This window comes from Ranitomeya variabilis, chromosome 2 (genome assembly GCF_051348905.1).
Source record: "Ranitomeya variabilis isolate aRanVar5 chromosome 2, aRanVar5.hap1, whole genome shotgun sequence".
Lineage (NCBI taxonomy): Eukaryota > Metazoa > Chordata > Amphibia > Anura > Dendrobatidae > Ranitomeya > Ranitomeya variabilis.
In genome coordinates this window covers 540004010-540025047 of record NC_135233.1, presented here as the reverse complement: position 1 = coordinate 540025047, position 21038 = coordinate 540004010, and the positions used below count along the sequence as shown (strand labels likewise).

Here is a 21038-nt window from a genome sequence, read left to right as displayed (position 1 = left end):
AGCAGCTACAGCGCTGAAATTTTGCACATACACACTACTAACATTAGTAGTGTGGAATATGCAACAAAAAAGGGGATATGAGATGGTTTACTGTATGAAAACCATGTCTCATATCCTGTCGGGTTTGTGCAGGAGAAATGAAAAGCCGGCAATTGAATTACCGACTTTTCACTAACAGCGCTGCGTATTTCTCGCAAGTCACACTGCAGGTCCGTGTGGAATCCGTATTTTTCGCGCCCCCATAGACTTTCATTGGCGTATTATTTGCGCAGTACGCTGACAAACGCAGCATGCTGCGATTTTGTATGGCCGTAGAAAGCCGTATAATACTGAACCGTAATATACGGCTAATAGGAGCAGCCCCATTGAGAATAATTGTGCCGTATGTAATGCGAGTTTTACGGACGTAGTTTCTGCGCTCTTACGTCCGTAAAACTCGCATGTGTGACCCCAGCCTTAGTCACCGGAAATGGTCTTCCAACAATCTTGAAGGAGTTCCCAGAGATGCTTAGCACTTGTTGGCCCTTTTGCTTTCACTCTGCGGTCCAGCTCACCCCAAACCATCTCGATTGGGTTCAGGTCTGGTGACTGTGGAGGCCAGGTCATCTGGCATAGCACCCATCACTCTCCTGCTTGGTCAAATAGCCCTTACACAGCCTGGAGGTGTGTTTGGGGTCATTGTCCTGTTGAAAAATAAATGATGGTCCAACTAAACGCAAACCGGATGGAATAGCATGCCGCTGCAAGATGCTGTGGTAGCCATGCTGGTTCAGTATGCCTTCAATTTTGAATAAATCCCCAACAGTGTCACCAGCAAAGCACCCCCACACCATCACACCTCCTCCATGCTTCACGGTGGGAGCCAGGCATGTAGAGTCCATTCGTTCATCTTTTCTGCGACTCACAAAGACACAGTGGTTGGAAGATCTCAAATTTGGACTTATCAGACCAAAGCACAGATTTTCACTGGTCTAATGTCCATTCCTTGTGTTCTTTAGCCCAAACAAGTCTCTTCTGCTTGTTGCCTGTCTTTAGCAGTGGTTTCCTAGCAGCTATTTTACCATGTAGGCCTGCTGAACAAAGTCTCCTCTTAACAGTTGTTGTAGAGATGTATCTGCTGCTAGAACTCTGTGTGGAATTGACCTGGTCTCTAATCTGAGCTGCTGATAACCTGCGATTTCTGAGGCTGGTGACTCGGATAAACTTCTCCTCAGAAGCAGAGGTGACTATTGGTCTAACTTTCCTGGGGCGGTCCTCATGTGAGCCAGTTTCTTTGTAGCGCTTGATGGTTTTTGCCATTGTACTTGGGGTCACTTCCAAAGTTTTCCCAATTTTTCAGACTGACTGACCTTCATTTCTTGAAGTAATGATGGCCACTCGTTTTTCTTTACTTAGCTGCTTTTTTCTTGCCATAATACAAATTCAAACAGTCTATTCAGTAGGACAATCAGCTGTGTATCCACCAGACTTCTGCTCAACACAACTGATGGTCCCAACTCCATTTATAAGGCAAGAAATCCCACTTATTAACCCTGACAGGGCGCACCTGTGAAGTGAAAACCATTTCCAGTGACTACATCTTGAAGCTCATCAAGAGAATGCCAAGAGTGTGCAAAGCAGTCATCAAAGCAAAATGTGGCGACTTTGAAGAACCTACAATATAAGACATATTTTCAGTTGTTTCACACTTTTTTGCTAAGTATATAATTCCACATGTGTTAATTCTTAGTTTTGATGCCTTCAGTGTGAATTTACAATTTTTATAGTCATGAAAATACAGAAAAATCTTTAAATGAGGTGTGCCAAACTTTTGGTCTGAAATGAGAAGGTGTCCAAACTTTTGGCCTGTACTGTACAGTACAGACCAAAAGTTTGGACACACCTTCTCATTTAAAGATTTTTCTGTATTTTCATGACTATGAAAATTGTACATTCAAACTGAAGTCATCAAAACTATGAATTAACACATGTGGAATTATATACTTAGCAAAAAAGTGTGAAACTGAAAATATGTCTTGTATTCTAGGTTCTTCAAAGTAGCCACCTTTTGCTTTGATGACTGCTTGGCATTCCCTTGATGAGCTTCAAGAGGTAGTCACCGGGAATGGTTTTCACTTCACAGGTGTGCCCTGTCAGGTTTAATAAGTGGGATTTCTTGCCTTATAGATGGGGTTGGGACCATCAGTTGTGTTGTGCAGCAGTCTGGTGGATACACAGCTGATAGTTCTACTGAATAGACTGTTATCTGCATTTTTATTGCCATAATACAAATTCTAAGTAAAGAAAAACGAGTGGCCATCATTACTTTAAGAAATGAAGGTCAGTCAGTCCGAAAAATTGGGAAATCTTTGAAAGTGTCTCCAAGTGCAGTTACAAACACCATCAAGCGCTACAAAGAAACAGGCTCACATGAGGACCGCCCCAGGAAAGGAAGACCAATAGTCACCTCTGCTTCTGAGGATAAGTTTATCCGAGTCACCAGCCTCAGAAATTGCAGGTTAACAGCAGCTCAGATTAGAGACCAGGTCAATGCCACACAGAGTTCAAGCAGCAGACACATCTCTACAATAACAGTTAAGAGGAGACTTTGTGCAGCAGGCCTTCATGGTAAAATAGCTGCTAGGAAACCACTGCTAAGGACAGGTAACAAGCAGAAGAGACTTGTTTGGGCTAAAGAACACAAGGAATGGACATTAGACCAGTGGAAATCTGTGCTTTGGTCTTATGAGTCCAAATTTGAGATCTTTGGTTCCAACCACCGTGTCTTTGTGTGACGCAGAAAAGGTGACCGGATCGACTCTACATGCCTGGTTCCCACTGTGAAGCATGGAGGAGGAGGTGTGATGGTGTGGGGGTGATTTGCTGGTGACAGTGTTGGGGATTTATTCAAAATTGAAGGCCTACTGAACCAGCATGGCTACCACAGCATCTTGCAGCGGCATGCTATTCCATCTGGTTTGCGTTTAGTTGGACCATCATTTATTTTTCAACAGGACAATGACCCCAAACACACCTCCAGGCTGTGTAAGGGCTATTTGACCAAGAAGGAGAGTGATGGGGTGCTACGCCAGATGACCTGGCCTCCACAGTCACCAGACCTGAACCCAATCGAGATGGTTTGGGGTGAGCTGGACCGCAGAGTGAAAGCAAAAGGGCCAACAAGTGCTAAGCATCTCTGGGAACTCCTTCAAGATTGTTGGAAGACCATTCCCGGTGACTACCTCTTGAAGCTCATCAAGAGAATGCCAAGAGTGTGCAAAGCAGTCATCAAAGCAAAAGGTGGCTACTTTGAAGAACCTAGAATATAAGACATATTTTCAGTTGTTTCACACTTTTTTAAGTATATAATTCCACATGTGTTAATTCATAATTTTGATGCCTTCAGTGTGAATGTACAATTTTCATAGTCATGAAAATACAGAAATTTCTTTAAATGAGAAGGTGTGTCCAAACTTTTGGTCTGTACCAGGGGCGTAACTACCGCGGTCGCAGGGGTCGCAATTGCGACGGGGCCCGCAGTGCTTAGGGGCCCACCCAGTCCAGCAGACTGGGCGTGCTCCTAAGAACTCTAAGCTACAAAATGGGCCGCCGGCCCTTTAAATAATTCTTCCTTACAGGCCCTGCTGCGCGTGCACTCGCGATCACGGGTGGGACTGCACTTGACCCGCAGCAGAGCCCCTCCACCGCAGAGAGCCGCACACCACTACTATAGCTGCCACTGCTCTGTGCGCACAGGACCTGTGATGAGGTCACAGGAGGGGAGGAGTTGGAGTCACATGATCAAGGGCTTCCGTGTAGTGCAGGACAGTAGTGCAGTGCTGTTTATCATCGTGCTGGAGGAGGGTAAGCTTTTGTGTGAGGTCAGGAGGGGTTTGTGTGGATGTAGCGGAGCCGTGTGTGCATGAGGTGTACGGAGCGGAGCCGTGTGTGCATGAGGTGTACGGAGCGGAGCCGGGTGTGTATGAGGTGTACGGAGCGGAGCCGGGTGTGCATGAGGTGTACGGAGCGGAGCCGTGTGTGCATGAGGTGTACGGAGCGGAGCCGTGTGTGCATGAGGTGTACGGAGCGGAGCCGGGTGTGCATGAGGTGTACGGAGCGGAGCCGGGTGTGCATGAGGTGTACGGAGCGGAGCCGGGTGTGCATGAGGTGTACGGAGCGGAGCCGGGTGTGCATGAGGTGTACGGAGCGGAGCCGGGTGTGCATGAGGTGTACGGAGCGGAGCCGGGTGTGTACGAGGTGTACGGAGCGGAGCCGGGTGTGTACGAGGTGTACGGAGCGGAGCCGGGTGTGTACGAGGTGTACGGAGCGGAGCCGGGTGTGTACGAGGTGTACGGAGCGGAGCCGGGTGTGTACGAGGTGTACGGAGCGGAGCCGGGTGTGTACGAGGTGTACGGAGCGGAGCCGGGTGTGTACGAGGTGTACGGAGCGGAGCCGGGTGTGTACGAGGTGTACGGAGCGGAGCCGGGTGTGTACGAGGTGTACGGAGCGGAGCCGGGTGTGTACGAGGTGTACGGAGCGGAGCCGGGTGTGTACGAGGTGTACGGAGCGGAGCCGGGTGTGTACGAGGTGTACGGAGCGGAGCCGGGTGTGTACGAGGTGTACGGAGCGGAGCCGGGTGTGTACGAGGTGTACGGAGCGGAGCCGGGTGTGTACGAGGTGTACGGAGCGGAGCCGGGTGTGTACGAGGTGTACGGAGCGGAGCCGGGTGTGTACGAGGTGTACGGAGCGGAGCCGGGTGTGTACGAGGTGTACGGAGCGGAGCCGGGTGTGTACGAGGTGTACGGAGCGGAGCCGGGTGTGTACGAGGTGTACGGAGCGGAGCCGGGTGTGTACGAGGTGTACGGAGCGGAGCCGGGTGTGTACGAGGTGTACGGAGCGGAGCCGGGTGTGTACGAGGTGTACGGAGCGGAGCCGGGTGTGTACGAGGTGTACGGAGCGGAGCCGGGTGTGTACGAGGTGTACGGAGCGGAGCCGGGTGTGTACGAGGTGTACGGAGCGGAGCCGGGTGTGTACGAGGTGTACGGAGCGGAGCCGGGTGTGTACGAGGTGTACGGAGCGGAGCCGGGTGTGTACGAGGTGTACGGAGCGGAGCCGGGTGTGTACGAGGTGTACGGAGCGGAGCCGGGTGTGTACGAGGTGTACGGAGCGGAGCCGGGTGTGTACGAGGTGTACGGAGCGGAGCCGGGTGTGTACGAGGTGTACGGAGCGGAGCCGGGTGTGTACGAGGTGTACGGAGCGGAGCCGGGTGTGTACGAGGTGTACGGAGCGGAGCCGGGTGTGTACGAGGTGTACGGAGCGGAGCCGGGTGTGTACGAGGTGTACGGAGCGGAGCCGGGTGTGTACGAGGTGTACGGAGCGGAGCCGGGTGTGTACGAGGTGTACGGAGCGGAGCCGGGTGTGTACGAGGTGTACGGAGCGGAGCCGGGTGTGTACGAGGTGTACGGAGCGGAGCCGGGTGTGTACGAGGTGTACGGAGCGGAGCCGGGTGTGTACGAGGTGTACGGAGCGGAGCCGGGTGTGTACGAGGTGTACGGAGCGGAGCCGGGTGTGTACGAGGTGTACGGAGCGGAGCCGGGTGTGTACGAGGTGTACGGAGCGGAGCCGGGTGTGTACGAGGTGTACGGAGCGGAGCCGGGTGTGTACGAGGTGTACGGAGCGGAGCCGGGTGTGTACGAGGTGTACGGAGCGGAGCCGGGTGTGTACGAGGTGTACGGAGCGGAGCCGGGTGTGTACGAGGTGTACGGAGCGGAGCCGGGTGTGTACGAGGTGTACGGAGCGGAGCCGGGTGTGTACGAGGTGTACGGAGCGGAGCCGGGTGTGTACGAGGTGTACGGAGCGGAGCCGGGTGTGTACGAGGTGTACGGAGCGGAGCCGGGTGTGCACGAGGTGTACGGAGCGGAGCCGGGTGTGTACGAGGTGTACGGAGCGGAGCCGGGTGTGCACGAGGTGTACGGAGCGGAGCCGGGTGTGTACGAGGTGTACGGAGCGGAGCCGGGTGTGTACGAGGTGTACGGAGCGGAGCCGGGTGTGCATGAGGTGTACGGAGCGGAGCCGGGTGTGCATGAGGTGTACGGAGCGGAGCCGTGTGTGCATGAGGTATATGGAGCGGAGCCGGGTGTGTACGAGGTGTACGGAGCGGAGCCGGGTGTGTACGAGGTGTGCGGAGCCGGGTGTGTACGAGGTGTACGGAGCCGGGTGTGTACGAGGTGTACGGAGCCGGGTGTGTACGAGGTGTCGCATCTCTGCTTCAGGGAAATGGCCGCCGCGATCTCCATCTGGGCACGCGCGGCATCCTGCGGCCATTTTCCTGAAGCCGCGGCCAGCAAAGCGCCGCTTCTGCGCACGCGCGGCCAAAGGAAGATGGCCGCCCCACCGATCACCAATGAAATGTCGCACATCACGCTATTTTCACTCCCCTGTGCAGTGGATTCGGGACCTTGGGCATGCGCACACCACTACGCCACCAACGGAAAACTAAGCAAGATCTGGGGGAAGACACCACGCCCATCTGACCAGACCAGCCTGATTGACAGGCGAAAACGACTACTTTGGTAACGTATTTCGGCAGCATAGGTGGGGAATCGGGGTCCACAAAATACACTATTGCAATGCACAGCTCAGGCCCTATTTAACAGTATTTTTATCTCATACGGAAAAAACGGGGTGACAGGTTCCCTTTAAGAGAAAGCCAAAATAACCCCGGGACAGAAGGCGAGAGCAGGGGGGAGGTGCGGGACAGAGCCGCTTTAGGCTAGTTTCACACTAGCGTTAACTGCAATACGTCGCAAATGCGTCGTTTTGCCGAAAATACGCATCCAGCAAAAGTTCTTGCTGGATACGTTTTTTCGTCATAGACTAACATTAGCGATGCATTTGCGACGCATTGCCAAACGTCGCGTCCGTTTTGCGACGCTTGGGCGTGTGGTAGCGGACCGTCGGGAGAAAAAAACCTTACATGTAACGTTTTTTGCTCCCGACGGTCCACTTTTTCCGACCGCGCATGCGCGGCCGGAACTCCGCCCCCACCTCCCCGCACTTCCCCGCACCTCACAATGGGGCAGCGGATGCGTGGGAAAAATGCATCCGCTGCCCCTGTTGTGCGGCGGAGACCACACTAGCGTCGGGAACGTCGGCCCGACGCACAGCGACGGGTTGTTCCCGACGCTAGTGTGAAACTAGCCTTAGTCGCTAGTGTGAAACTAGCCTTAGTCAGGAGAAGCTGAGGAGCTGCAGCCGGTTTACATCAGCCACCCCTGTACCAGAGAGGAGATTGTGAGTTGTGTATATGAGCTGGTATCTCTGGTGTGTGTGTGTGTGTGTGTGTGTGTGTGGTATCTGTAGTGTGTGTGTGTGATAACTGTAGTATGTGTGTGATATCTGTAGTATGATGTGTGTGTGTGTGATATCTGTAGTGTGTGTATGTGTGTGTGTGTGATATCTGTAGTGTGTGTGTGTGTGTGATATCTGTAGTATAATGTGTGTGTGTGTGATATCTGTAGTGTGTGTGTGTGATAACTGTAGTATGTGTGTGATATCTGTAATATGATGTGTGTGATATCTGTAGTGTGTGTAATAACTGATGTGTGTGTGTGATATCTGTAGTGTGTGTGTGATATCTGTAGTATGTGTGTGTGAGGCAGCGGCGTAACTACTACGGTCGCAGCTGCAAGCGACTCTGGCAGGTCAGGGGGCCGTGAGTCCCCTTGAGCCTGTCTCCCTTATGCTTGTGTCCCCATGTGCCAGTCTCCCTTGCCCATTAGTCCCTGTGTGTCCCCATGTGCCTGTCTCCCTTGTCCCCTTATGCTTGTGTCCCTTGTCCCCGTGTGCCAGTCTCCCTTGCCCATTAGTCCCTGTGTGTCCCCTTGAGCCTGTCTCCCTTATGCTTGTGTCCCCGTGTGCCAGTCTCCCTTGCCCATTAGTCCCTGTGTGTCCCCATGTGCCTGTCTCCTATGTCCCCTTGTGCTTGTGTCAGTCTCCTTTGTCCCCTTGTGCTTGTCAGTCTCCTTTGCCCACTAGTCCCTGTGTGTCAGTCTCCCTTTCCCACTTGTCCCTGTGTGTCCCCTTGTGCTTGTATCCCTTGTCCCCTTGTGTCAGTCTCTTGCTCACTAGTCCCTATGTGTCCCCTTGTGCCTGTCTCCCTTGTCCCCTTGTGCTTGTCCCTTGTCCCCGTGTGTCAGTCTCCATTGCCCACTAGTCCCCTTGTATCAGTCTCCCTTGCCCACTATTCCCCGTGTGTCAGTCTCCCTTGCCCACTAGTCCGTGTCCCCGTGTGCCAGTCTCTCTTGTCCATTAGTCCCTGTGTGCCCTTTGTGTCAGTCTCCCTTGCCCACTTGTGTCAGTCTCCCTTGCCCACTAGACCCCTTGTATCCTTCTCCCCTGCCTCCTAGCCCCCATGTGTCCCCTAGTGCCTGTCTTCCTTGCCCCCTTGTTCCCTCTCCTCTGCCCCCTCGTCACCATTTGCTCGTGTCTTTGTCACTGCCCCTGTATGGAGGGGCTGCATTATACTATGAGGGGGGCTGCATTGTATTCTATGGGTCTTACATTGAATTTTATGGCGGGGGGGGGGCCCCATTTGGAAGTTCGCACCGGGGCCCATAACTTTGTAGTTACGCCACTGGTCTGTACTGTATATATATTAAATAGAAGAAAAGATGGTGATTCATCTGTTTGTTCTGTAAAATCACTGCAGGAGCCGACAAGATAGAAGAGATGGATTGCATACAGTAAATACAAATAGAATAGGTAGATGTACAGATGCCAGTGACAAATACAATTAGCACAGTGTGTGTGCAGCTTACTGTACATGTATTGAATTAATAAAAGATTATTTTTCGGAAAAAAATGGCATGGGCTACCGAGTAATTTTCCAAACCAGAGAAGGAAAGCCAGCGACTGGGGGCCAATGTTTATAGCATGGGAAGGAGGTAATACCCATAGAGCTTCCCAGGCTATTAATATCAGCTCACAGTTGTATAATTAGCCTTTACTGGCTAAAAATGATGTAGGGTCCCCCTATAATTAATAACCAGCAAAGGCTATGCAGACAGCTGTGGGCTGATATTAATAGCCTAGGAAGGGGCTATGGATACTGCCCTCCCATCCCCCCAGGATCAAAAACATCAGCGCTCAGCCGTCCCAGAAAAAGTACATCTCTAAGATGTGCAAATTCTGACACTAGGGCTCGCTCTAACCACTTGCCCTGTAGCGGTGGCTTTTTGTATAAAATTTCTGCCTTCCAGTCTGATAATTTATTTTTTTAATATCATAGTGGCGAAAAAATGTTAATGGGTTATTCCCACAGGAGATGGTGGTCTAGCTTGCTGGTCACTGGGAGTCTCTGCCTTCTTTTGAATGGCAAGGAAGCGAGCATTCTCGACCTTCACTCCATCCATTGTCTATGGAGCTGCAGGAAATGGACAAGTGCTATGCACACGTATTTCCAGCAGTTCCATAGACTATAACTGGAGGGCAATAATGCACACCTAAGCTTCATTCAAGTCAAGACTCCAGATCACTAGTTGCCCCAACGGTTGGAGTCACAGCGTTCGAGTTGTCCTCAATCCTATGGTTAGAGGATAATTTGGTATTTTGGAAATAACCTTTTAACTATGTTTACAAAATTGTATCTACTATGTGAAGCAGAGGTCGGAAACCTCCTTTAATGCCATCATAGAATAACAGAAAAATTCTGTTTCACTGGTAAATTTTTACTATAGATTTTTAATGATTTCTTTATAAACAGAAGGCATGCTGTTTCATTATGAAGAAGTATGTTTTTATCTTGGCGCTGCAGGGTGGGCAAATCATGGAAGTGGGTATTTTTATGTCAGAAGATCTTGTTTTTTCTGTCTTCTACTTCTTTTAATAAAGATCTGTATGTTTCTTCATTTTTCCCTCACAAATCGATTATATAACTGTGCAGGTTATGAGAACAGAAGAGACAATGTCCAGTTCTGGTGAAAAAGCTTCAAAGCTGCATTTTTTCTGCCATAGATGCAACGTTTTGAAAAGTTATAGGTTTTTTTGAAGCGAGCTCTTAAGCTGATTTTTCAGCAATAAAACAGCACTTTTTTCAATAAACTTACTGCATTTCTCATGGTCTTAAAAGCTACATTGTCATATACTCGGATTGATGGGTGTGGAAGGGGTTGAATGAAGATGGCTTGCCTTTAAAGGGAATCGGTCACGTGAAAATATGCTATTAAACTGTAGGTATGGGGGTTAATCTTCAGGTTAATAGTGTTCTCAACCTGCCCGGCACCTGCACTTAAACCCACGCTGCCAGGAGGAAATAAACTTTGTTCACCCTGGCAGCATTCGGGTTTCAATCGCGGGGGTGCCGCCAGTGGCGCGGGTTTAGTCACCACTGTGTGTGTAGAAAGTGGGGGGCAGTAACCACGTCCCCAACACTGACTGACAGCTCGCTCATCCACAGTCAGTCAGTGCAAGTGGTGCATTTACATCTCCCTCTCTCTAGCAGAGCAGTGACTGAAACCCAAACACTGCTGTTGGGAATAAAGCTAATTTCCTCCCAACATTGTGGGTCTAATTACTAGCGCTGGGTAGGTTTATAACGCTATTAACCTGCAGATCAATCCCTTATCTGCAGGTTAAAAGTGTTTTTTTCACGTGGCAGGTACCCCTTAATATGAAGCGGTGGGTGGAAAATTTGATGTATAGTAGAGGTCTAGGGTATGAATAAGTGCTTAATCTTTTATATTTTCCTACAAAGGCTGACAATTCCTAAGTGCATTTTTTTTAATATAAGCTCCATGGTAAATTAGGACTTCCCTTAGGGCACTCTTAAGGTACCTTCACTCTAAGCGACTTTGCAGCGAGAACGACGACGATCCGTGACGTTGCAGCGTCCTGGTTAGCGATCTCGTTGTGTTTGACACGCAGCAGCGATCTGGATCCCGCTGTGATATCGCTGGTCGGAGCTAGAAGTCCAGAACTTTATTTAGTCGCTGATCACCCGCTGTCCATCGCTGGATCGGCGTGTGTGACGCCGATCCAGCGATGTGTTCACTTGTACCCAGGGTAAATATCGGGTTACTAAGCGCAGGGCCGCGCTTAGTAACCCGATATTTACCCTGGTTACCATTGTAAAAGTAAAAAAAAAAAACAGTACATACTCACATTCTGATGTCTGTCACGTCCCCCGGCGTCCACAGGGTTACGCGCTGCTGCTCAGAGCTTCCTGCACTGACTGTGTCAGCGCCGGCCGTAAAGCAGAGCACAGCGGTGACGTCACCGGTGTGCTCTGCTTTACTGCCGGCGCTGACACATTCATTGCAGGAAGCTCTGAGCAGCAGCGCGTAACCCTGTGGACGCCGGGGGACGTGACAGACATCAGAATGTGAGTATGTACTGTTTTTTTCTTTTACATTTACAATGGTAACCAGGGTAAATATCGGGTTACCAAGCGCGGCCCTGCGCTTAGTAACCCCATGTTTACCCTGGTTACCCGGGTGCTGCAGGGGGACTTCGGCGTCGTTGAAGACCGTTTCAACGATGCCGAAGTCGTTCCCCTGATCGTTGGTCGCTGGAGAGAGCTGTCTGTGTGACAGCTCCCCAGCTACCACACAACGACTTACCAACGATCACGGCCAGGTCGTATCGCTGGTCCTGATCGTTTAGTGTAACGGTACCTTTAAATTAAGTTCTTTATCATCTACTTGATATCAGCCACACAGACTATTGTCTTGAAGTCGATGTCTGTTTAGGAATCATGTGAGGTTGCAAGAAACATAATCCACCAGCTGCATAGTAAAGAAAAAGAGTAGGAGTACGATCCAACTGAAAAAAGTAACCTACTCCAACTCCTCTTGAAAGTCTCAGAGAGAATGCAGATTAGGAAAAAGTCTATCTGGGTTAAGTTCTAATAGCCTTGATACTAGAAGCTAACGTGTTAAAGGTGAGCTGGAGGATCCTTCATACATCCCCAACGGGTTGGCATGCTGAAGTCTCCCGTACAAATTAGACTGTCATACGGATATGCTGATGTCGATGGGTTCAGCAGACAGACTAATGTTCATAGGGGCTCTGTCCACATAATTGTTGGGGGAGATGTTATTTGGGTATGTCCGATTTGTTTTTTGTTTTGTTTTTTGTATTATTACTGTTGATCGCTTTTTATTCCTTGAGATTAGTCGCTGGCTGAAATGTTTGTCGGCAACCTTCTCATAGATAACACAGAATACAGTTGGTTCCCATGTATGTGAGGGTCAGCAGTGATCGCTGTTGGCTGAGCCAACAACCACAGCATTGTTCAACCAACTACCATCAGATGCATCTAATGTGTATGGCACTCATGTGAATAATGTCTTTTGAGCACGAACAAAGACACCGTTCCGACATCATTGGCACAGTGCCGACCCAAGAGACGAGTAGGTGTTCTTTACATTTTACATATTGCACGGTTACATTTAAGAAGGTTGGCCTTTTACTAGCCATAAATATAGGAATACTTAAGTGTATTTTCTGGTGCTGGAATATAAGCTGATTTTTTTTTTTTTCTCTTTTGTCTTGCGTAGGTATAATGGCTGGAAGTAACCGATCTGGAGACCTTAGAGATGCTCAGAAGTCAATTCCTGTTGGCACTATTTTGGCTATAATAACTACTTCATTAATCTGTATCCTTTTGGGAATTTGTAGCATCGTACTGAAGTATGCAGTGTCAGGAATGTTTAGTACTAAAATGTAAAATCTGACTTGGCATAACATAGTTTAACAACCCATTTTCATAGACCCTACTAGGGCGTTCTGAGCTAATAGTATTCAATTAGCACAGCACAATTGTAAAAGGAATGAAAAAATGACTTGTAACTATTCAAAAGGAGTTGAAGAGAAAAGTCTTGAGTGAGGAAAAGGGCTCAATTCTGGGTTTACTAGCAGAGGGACACAATGAGCGTCATGTTGCCTCCATCCTTAAAATTTCTAACATGGCAGTCCATTACAACAAGGTCAAGCAACAGACATTGGGCGCAACGAAGCTACAGACAGGTCGAGGGTGAAAATGCGGAAGTCCAGGGGTACCAGATTGGGTCAGCCTACTGGCATTTTAAAGAGTGGCTGGGACATGGCCCTGTGCTTCCTGGACCATTATCCACTGACCGGGATGACAGTCATCTTATTCGAAGGTCACTCAGCAACCGCAGGATGACATCAAGTGACCTACAAAAGGAATGGCAAATGGCAGCTAGGGTGAAGTGCACGGCAAGAACAGTGGTAACTGGCTCCTAGAGGCAGGACTCAAGTCATGTAAAGCTAGAAAAAAGCCTTTCATCAATTAGAAGCAAAGGAGAGCCACACTGAAGTTTGCCATAGGACCATAAGGATTGAACCATAGAGGACTGGAGTAAGGTAATCTCTGATGAGTCTAATTTTCAGCTTTGCCCAACACCTGGTCTTCTAAATGGTTAGACGGAGACCTGGAGAGGTGTACAAGCCACAGTGTCTAGCAACCACTGAGAAATTTGGTGGAGGATCGGTGATGATCTGGGGATACTTCAGCAAGGCTGGAATTGGGCAGGTTGTTCTTTGAAAAGGACGCATGAATCAAGCTGCATACAAGGTTATCCTGGAAAAAGTTGATTTCTTCAGCTCAGGCAATGTTCCCCAACTCTGAGGACTGTTTTTTCCAGCAGGACAATGTGCCATGCCACACAGCTAGGTCAATCAAGGTGTGAATGAAGGACCACCACATCAAATCCCTGTCATCGCCAGCAAAATCTCCAGACCTGAACCCCATTGAAAACTCCTGGAATGTAATCAAGAAGAAGATGGATAGTCACAAGCCATCAAACAAAGAAGAACTGCTTAAATTTTTGTACCAGGAGTGGCATAAGGTCACGCAAAAGCAGTGTGAAAGACTAGAGGAAAGCATGCAAAGATGCATGAAAGCTGTGGTTAAAAATCATGGTTATTCCACAAAATATTGATTTCTGAACTCTTCCTGAGTTAAAACATTAGTATTGTTGTTTCTAAATGATTATGAACTTGTTTTTTTGCATTATTTGCGGTCTGCAAAAAATGAATATTTTTGTTATTTTGACCATTTGTCATTTTCAGAAAATAAATAAAAAATGTATTGCTTGGAAATTCGGAGACATGTTGTCAGTTGTTTATAGAATAAAAGAACAATTTACATTTTAAAATATACCTTTAAAGAGAAAAATCAGACAAGCTGAAAATTTCAGTGGTCTCCTAATTTTTGCCAGAGATGTATATACACATGTAAATATGAAATGCGGCACTCGCCAAGTATTCGATTAAAAATTCTTTTATTCGATCACACATGACCGCACCACGATGGCGATGATCTACCCTTCAACAACAGGAAACCGACAGACATAAAAGGGCGTCACCTCTCCCACGCATCAGTTGTCCTTGATCAGTAGTCCTTGATCAGTTGTCCTCGTCTGGTAAACCTCTTTCAGACATAACTGTTTAAAAAAGGAGTCATTCCCAGGCTTGGCTGCTCGATTCAGGCAGTAGGGGTCCCCTGCCTCAGCTAGTACAGGGTCCCTGGATGTGGATCCAGGGGGCCTCACGATAGTGTGTGGCTGCAGGTGAGCGCGGTATCCAGGCAGCATAGCTAGCTATGTCATGGTCTGCTGGCACAGAAGAAAGATGCTGTTAATTATTGCTTGCCGCGAGCATGGTGAGCTTTAATGACATTGCCGAGGATGCCCTAAGGACACAGCCGGCATGCACCCAGAGATTGCATCAAAGAAGATGGCTCTGAGGAAAATAGCGGAGACCATGAGTGATTGACCTGCAGTCCCTGAAGTCCGGGGGTGCCAGATTGGGTGAGCCGACTGGCATTTTAAAGAGTGGCCGGGACATGGCCCTGTGCTTCCTGGACCATTATCCACTCCCAGAAAATGTAGTCACCTGTGCAGCTGCAGGAACAGCAGTAGCAGCTTGTACAATATCAGCTCATTAGGAAAAGCCCCAGCAGCAAGCAAACTGGCGTCGACATCGCAGTAGTGCTGGAGGTGGCCATGTCAGTGAAAGACGGGATTCTGCAGGAAGATCCAGCAGATCCAGGATAAGTCATTAGCCTCCAGAGATGGTCTTTCAGCTGAGATGTTCCCCCTGCATAATCCGGTACCATTCGATTGCTCCACATTGGTAAGTGAAAGTTCACTCAGTGATTTAGTCTTCCCCTTCTTTCTCCCAATTTTTTGCCAGGGAAAGAAGTATACAGCAAAGCCTAAGCATAAGGAGTGTGCACTCTGCAGGGCCCTCTTACTGAACTCTTACCAGAAGAGACACTGTCTGTCATGTATTGAGCAAACTGTAGCAGAGGAGACCTCTAGCTTTGCCACTAACTTAAGAGCTATCAGGGTGGAGATTAAGGAATCAATAAAATCTTTTTCAAAGGATTAGGGCCACAGGGGAAAGACCGGAAGAGTTAGGTCCCCTGAGTCGGATGTGTGTAGTGGCTCAGAAAAAATGGCGACTGACGAATCCTCTGCGTCAACTTCTCTTTAAATGACAGGTCAAGTCGTTCCTGATTCACCATAGACCAGATGGACAATCTTGTTAAAGTAGTTAGGAGTACCATGGGGATAGTGGAGTCCAAGCCGGAAAGGTCATTTCAGGACATTATGTTTGGGGGGTTGGACCAAAAGAAGCTCAGATCGTTTCCCTCAGATGAAACAATCTGCAGCTTGATACAAAAGGAGTGGAAAAAAGCAGAGAGGAAAGGCTCCCTTACCCTGGCATTTAAGAGGAGATATCCTTTTGATGAACCTTCTTCATTATCTTGGAATAAAGCCCCAAAGCTGGATGCAGCCATGGCAAAGGCTTCTAGGAGATTTTCTCTACCCTTTAAGGATACGGGAAGTTTAAAAGACCCACTTTGCAAGATGACAGATACCTTTCTTAAAGGGACTTGGGAGATGTTGGCAGGGACTCTAAAGCCAGAAGTGGAAGCTGCGTGTACTTTCAGGTCCCTAATGCGCTGGCTGGACCTGCTGGAGTCTCCAGTAAAAGATAAGACTTAGAGATGGCATGTTATCCGCAATCCCGCATATGCAACGAGCCACAGGTTTTTTCTATCAGACTCTTCAGCAGACTCTGTCCATTTAGCAACCGGACCCGCAGCCTGGAGAGCCTTATAGTTGAAATGCTGCCCAGGGGACATCCAGGCCAAATCAAAACTGTGCGCCATCCGTGTGAGGGGGAATACCTGTTTGGCCCGGCTTTGGACAAACCTCTGGAGAAGGCAGTTGACGATAGGAGATTACTTAGCTTGTCTGTCCCATCCTACAAGTGTTCTTATAGTAAAAGAAGGTTCACCCGAGGGAAGCCCTCCAGAAATCGAATCAAGTGGGATGACAGAGGGAAGGTAGAAGTTTCATGTTCTGAACCTCCTCCCAAGACCCCAAAAAACTTGGCCAATGACTTTGGGCCTCGTGTGGGGGGAGGCTTTCGGTCTTCTTGCCTGCCTGGAGAATAATAAAGAAGATAGATAAAGACAGAGTTCCTTTCAATCCCACAAGATAGGTTTATGGTAACATCCCACCTTGATCCTTAACAGCTGAACAAGCCCTAGAGGCAGAAGTCTTTGAACTGATGAAGAACGCAGTACTGATTGAGGTTCCATTATTAGAAAAAGATAACTTATTTCATTTCCCCCCTCTTTGATTAAAAAAAAACCAGATGGTTCCAGAAACTTGAAAGCTCAGAATAAATTCCTAAAAGTATGCCCTTTCAAGATGGTGTCTGTAAGATCAGCAATAAAATTACTCTCTAAAAATTGCTTCATGGCAGTTTAGGATCTGAAGGATGCTTAATGTCATGTGCCTATACATGTAGATCAGCAGTTGCTCAGATTTGCAGTAGTCCTTGGGGATACAGTTAGGCACTTCCAGTTTAGAGCCTTCCCTTTGGGCCTAGCTATTGCTCCTCGGGTCTTTACCAAGGTGGTCGCGGAGGTCATGGCCCATCTACGAGAAAAATATGTCTTAATTATCCCCTATCTGGATGATTTTCTAGTGGTAGGCAGTAAGGCCCGACATTGCACTACACAAATAGAAGTGGTAAAATCCACTTTGGAATGATTGAGGTGGCTATTAAACCTTAAGAAATCACGATTGGAGCTCCTAAGGGTACAAAAATTTATTTGGCTTTTGCTGGACTCCGAGGTACAGGAGTGTTGCCTACCGGACATTAAAATAGATGGTATCTAATTACAGATGTTGAGAGCCTTGAAGTTTACCGCCATGTCCCTTAGAAGTTTTATATCCCTGCTAGGTTCACTGACACTCTGCATTTCTGCAGTCCTCTGGGCCCAATTCCATACTAAAGCCTTACAGTGGGATGTTTTAAGTAACGACCTTAGGGAAGTCTTAGGAGGTACCGATAAGAAAATATAACTATCTCCATCTACAATGCAATCCCTTTTTTGGTGGCTTGATTTTGCTAGTCTATCCATGAGGATTCCATGGGTGAATAATTTATCTCGGGTGGTCACCACGGACACAAACTCCAAGGGTTGGGGGGCCTATCTTGGCGAGGTGGTAGTCAAGGGGATTTGGATGGGAATGAGATAGGTTGTTCATCAAACCTAAATGAATTAATGAAGGTGGAGTTAGCAGTAAGAAAGCACCTTATGTCCCTACAAGGTCATCATGTATCAGGATCCTCTCCGACAATCAGGTGACAGTGACCTACGTCAGCCATCAAGGTGGGGACCCAATCCAGACGTATAAGGCAGGTGGCAGATAGCTTATTCTGTCTAGAAGAAACTCATCTCCTGTCCTTAAGAGCTGTTCATATAAGGGGGAGAGAAAACATTTAAATAGACTTCTTAAGTCGCAATCAAGTAAGGCCGGGAGAGTGGAAGATAAATCAAGTCATCTTCAGCCAGATACACCTCTTTTGCCACCAGTGTCAACTGGAAATTAAACTGTTTTCCCAACCCCAGAGAAGGTCCACTCGGGGTAGATGCCTTCCTTGTCCCATGGAACTTCAGCCTGGCATATACCTTTTTTCCAATATCCCTGATTCCATTTGTAGTAAGAAAGATCAGAGAAGACAGGGTGAGGGTTATGTTAATTGTTCTATTTTGGTTCAGAAGACCAAGGTTCTCATGGCTAAGAGCTATGTCAATCACCGACCTGTGGGTCCTCCTGGAGCTTCCAGATCTCCCCTCTCAGGGACCAATCTATCCCTGAGTATCCAACCCCCATCTCATGGCATGGAATTTGAGGACACTGTTAATAGAACATAGTTTCTATTTCAATCTGGTAGCCACTCTACTAAAGAGTAGAAAGGTGTCCATAACTAGAACATGGAGTTAGTTCCTATCCACTTCGGGGTCAAAGATTGAGAAGGGGGCTCTAGTAGGTAGAGTTCTGGAGTTTCTGCAGAAGGGCATTAGCTAAGCCCTCAAGGTCCAAGTGTCAGCTCTCGAGGCCCTGTTTAGCTGTGATCTGGCAGAGAATTATTTATCTAAGTTTTAATAGGGCATAATCTAGATCCAGGCCTATCTTTAACCCCTTCACCCCCAAGGGTGGTTTGCACGTTAATGACCGGGCCAATTTTTACAATTCTGACCACTGTCCTTTTATGAGGTTATAACTCTGGAACGCTTCAACGGATCTTGGCGATTCTGACATTGTTTTCTCGTGACATATTGTACTTCATGATAGTGGTAAAATTTATTCGATATAACTTGCATTTATTTGTGAAAAAAACGAATATTTGGCGAAAATTTTGAAAATTTCGCAATTTTCCAACTTTGAATTTTTATGCCCTTAAATCACAGACATATGTCACGCAAAATACTTAATAAATAACATTTCCCACATGTCTACTTTACATCAGCACAATTTTGGAACCAAAATTTTTTTTTGTGACGGAGTTATAAGGGTTAAAAGTTGACCAGCAATTTCTCATTTTTACAACACCATTTTTTTTTAGGGACCACATCTCATTTGAAGTCATTTTGAGGGGTCTATATGATAGAAAATACCCAAGTGTGACACCATTCTAAAAACTGCACCCCTCAAGGTACTCAAAACCACTTTCAAGAAGTTTATTAACCCTTCAGGTGTTTCACAGGAATTTTTGGAATGTTTAAATAAAAATGAACATTTAACTTTTTTTCACACAAAATTTATTTCAGCTCCAATTTGTTTTATTTTACCAAGGGTAACAGGAGAAAATAGACCCCATAAATTTGTTGTACAATTTGTCCTGAGTACGCTGATACCCCATATGTGGGGGTAAACCACTGTTTGGGCGCATGGCAGAGCTCGGAAGGAAAGGAGCGCCATTTGACTTTTCAATGCAAAATTGACTGGAATTGAGATGGGACTCCATGTTGCATTTGGAGAGCCCCTGATGTGCCTAAACATTGAAACCCCCCACAAGTGACACCATTTTGGAAAGTAGACCCCCTAAGGATCTTATCTAGATGTGTGGTGAGCACTTTGACCCAACAAGTGCTTCACAGAAGTTTATAATGCAGAGCCGTAAAAATAAAAAATCATATTTTTTCACAAAAATTATCTTTTCGCCCCCATTTTTTTATTTCCCCAAGGGTAAGAGAAATTACCCCAACCCTAGCCCCAACCCTAACCCTAGTCCTAACTCTAGCCCTAACCCTAATGGGAAAATGGAAATAAATACATTTTTTTATTTTTTTATTTTTCCCTAACTAAGGGGGTGATGAAGGGGGGTTTGATTTACTTTTATAGCGGGTTATTTAGCGGATTTTTAAGATTGGCAGCTGTCACACACTGAAAGACGCTTTTCATTGCAAAAAATATTTTTTGCGTTACCACATTTTGAGAGCTGTAATTTTTCCATATTTGAGTCCACAGAGTCATGTGAGATCTTGTTTTTTGCGGGACGAGTTGATTTTTTGTTTGCTTTTTATTCCGATTTTTGTGAGGCAGAGTGATCAAAAACCAGCTATTCATGAATTTCTTTTGGGGGAGGCGTTTCTACCGTTCCGCGTTTGGTAAAATTGATAAAGCAGTTTTATTCGTCGGGTCAGTACGATTACAGCGATACCTCATTTATATCATTTTTTTTATGTTTTGGCGTTTTTATACGATAAAAACTATTTTATAGAAAAAATAATTATTTTGGTATCGCTTTATTCTCAGGACTATAACTTTTTTATTTTTTTGCTGATGATGCTGTATGGCGGCTCGTTTTTTGCGGGACAAGATGACGTTTTCAGCGGTACCATGGTTATTTATATCAGTCTTTTTGATCGCGTGTTATTCCACTTTTAGTTCGGCGGTATGATAATAAAGCGTTGTTTTTTGCCTCTTTTTTTTTTTTCTTACGGTGTTTACTGAAGGGTTAACTAGTGGGGCAGTTTTATAAGTTGGGGCAGTTTTATAAGTTGGGTCGTTACGGACGCGGCGATACTAAATATGTGTACTTATATTGTTTTTTTTTTATTTTATTTAGCTAAAGAAATGTATTTATGGGAATATTTTTTATTTTTTTTTCTTTATTTAGGATTTTTTTTTTTTTTTTTTTACACACATGTGGGGAATTTTTTTTTACTTTTTTACTTTGTCCCAGGGGGGGACATCACAGATCATTGATCTGGCAGTGTGCACAGCACTCTGCCAGATCTGCGATCTGCTGTGCAGGGCTGCAGGCTTACCAAGTGTCTGCTCTGAGCAGACACTCGGTAAGCCACCTCCCTCCCTGCAGGACCCGGATGCTGCAGCCATCTTGGATCCGGGACCTGCGGCGAGGAGGGAGGTAGGAGACCCTCGGAGCAACGCGATCACATCACGTTGCTCCGGGGGTCTCAGGGAAGCCCGCAGGGAGCCCCCTCCCTGCGCGATGCTTCCCTATACCACCGGTACAACGCGATCATGTTTGATCGCGGTGTGCCGGGGGTTAATGTGCCGGGGGCGGTCCGTGACCGCTCCTGGCACATAGTGCCGGATGTCAGCTGCGATATGCAGCTGACACCCGGCCGCGATTGGCCGCGCTCCCCCCGTGAGCGCGGCCGATCGCGTATGACGTACTATCCCATCGGTGGTCAT

At 47.4% G+C, this 21038-nt stretch overlaps 1 protein-coding gene across 3 annotated transcripts in view; it reads left to right on the top strand.

The window, feature by feature from the left end:
• SLC12A4 (solute carrier family 12 member 4) overlaps positions 1 to 21038 on the top strand; it is a 474963-nt gene that overhangs the window by 259866 nt on the left and 194059 nt on the right. For all 3 annotated transcript variants that reach the window (XM_077288127.1, XM_077288128.1, XM_077288129.1), the window contains one exon: positions 12537 to 12635. In XM_077288127.1, the coding sequence (XP_077144242.1) occupies positions 12537 to 12635 (99 nt within the window). The remainder of the gene's footprint in view (positions 1 to 12536; positions 12636 to 21038) is intronic.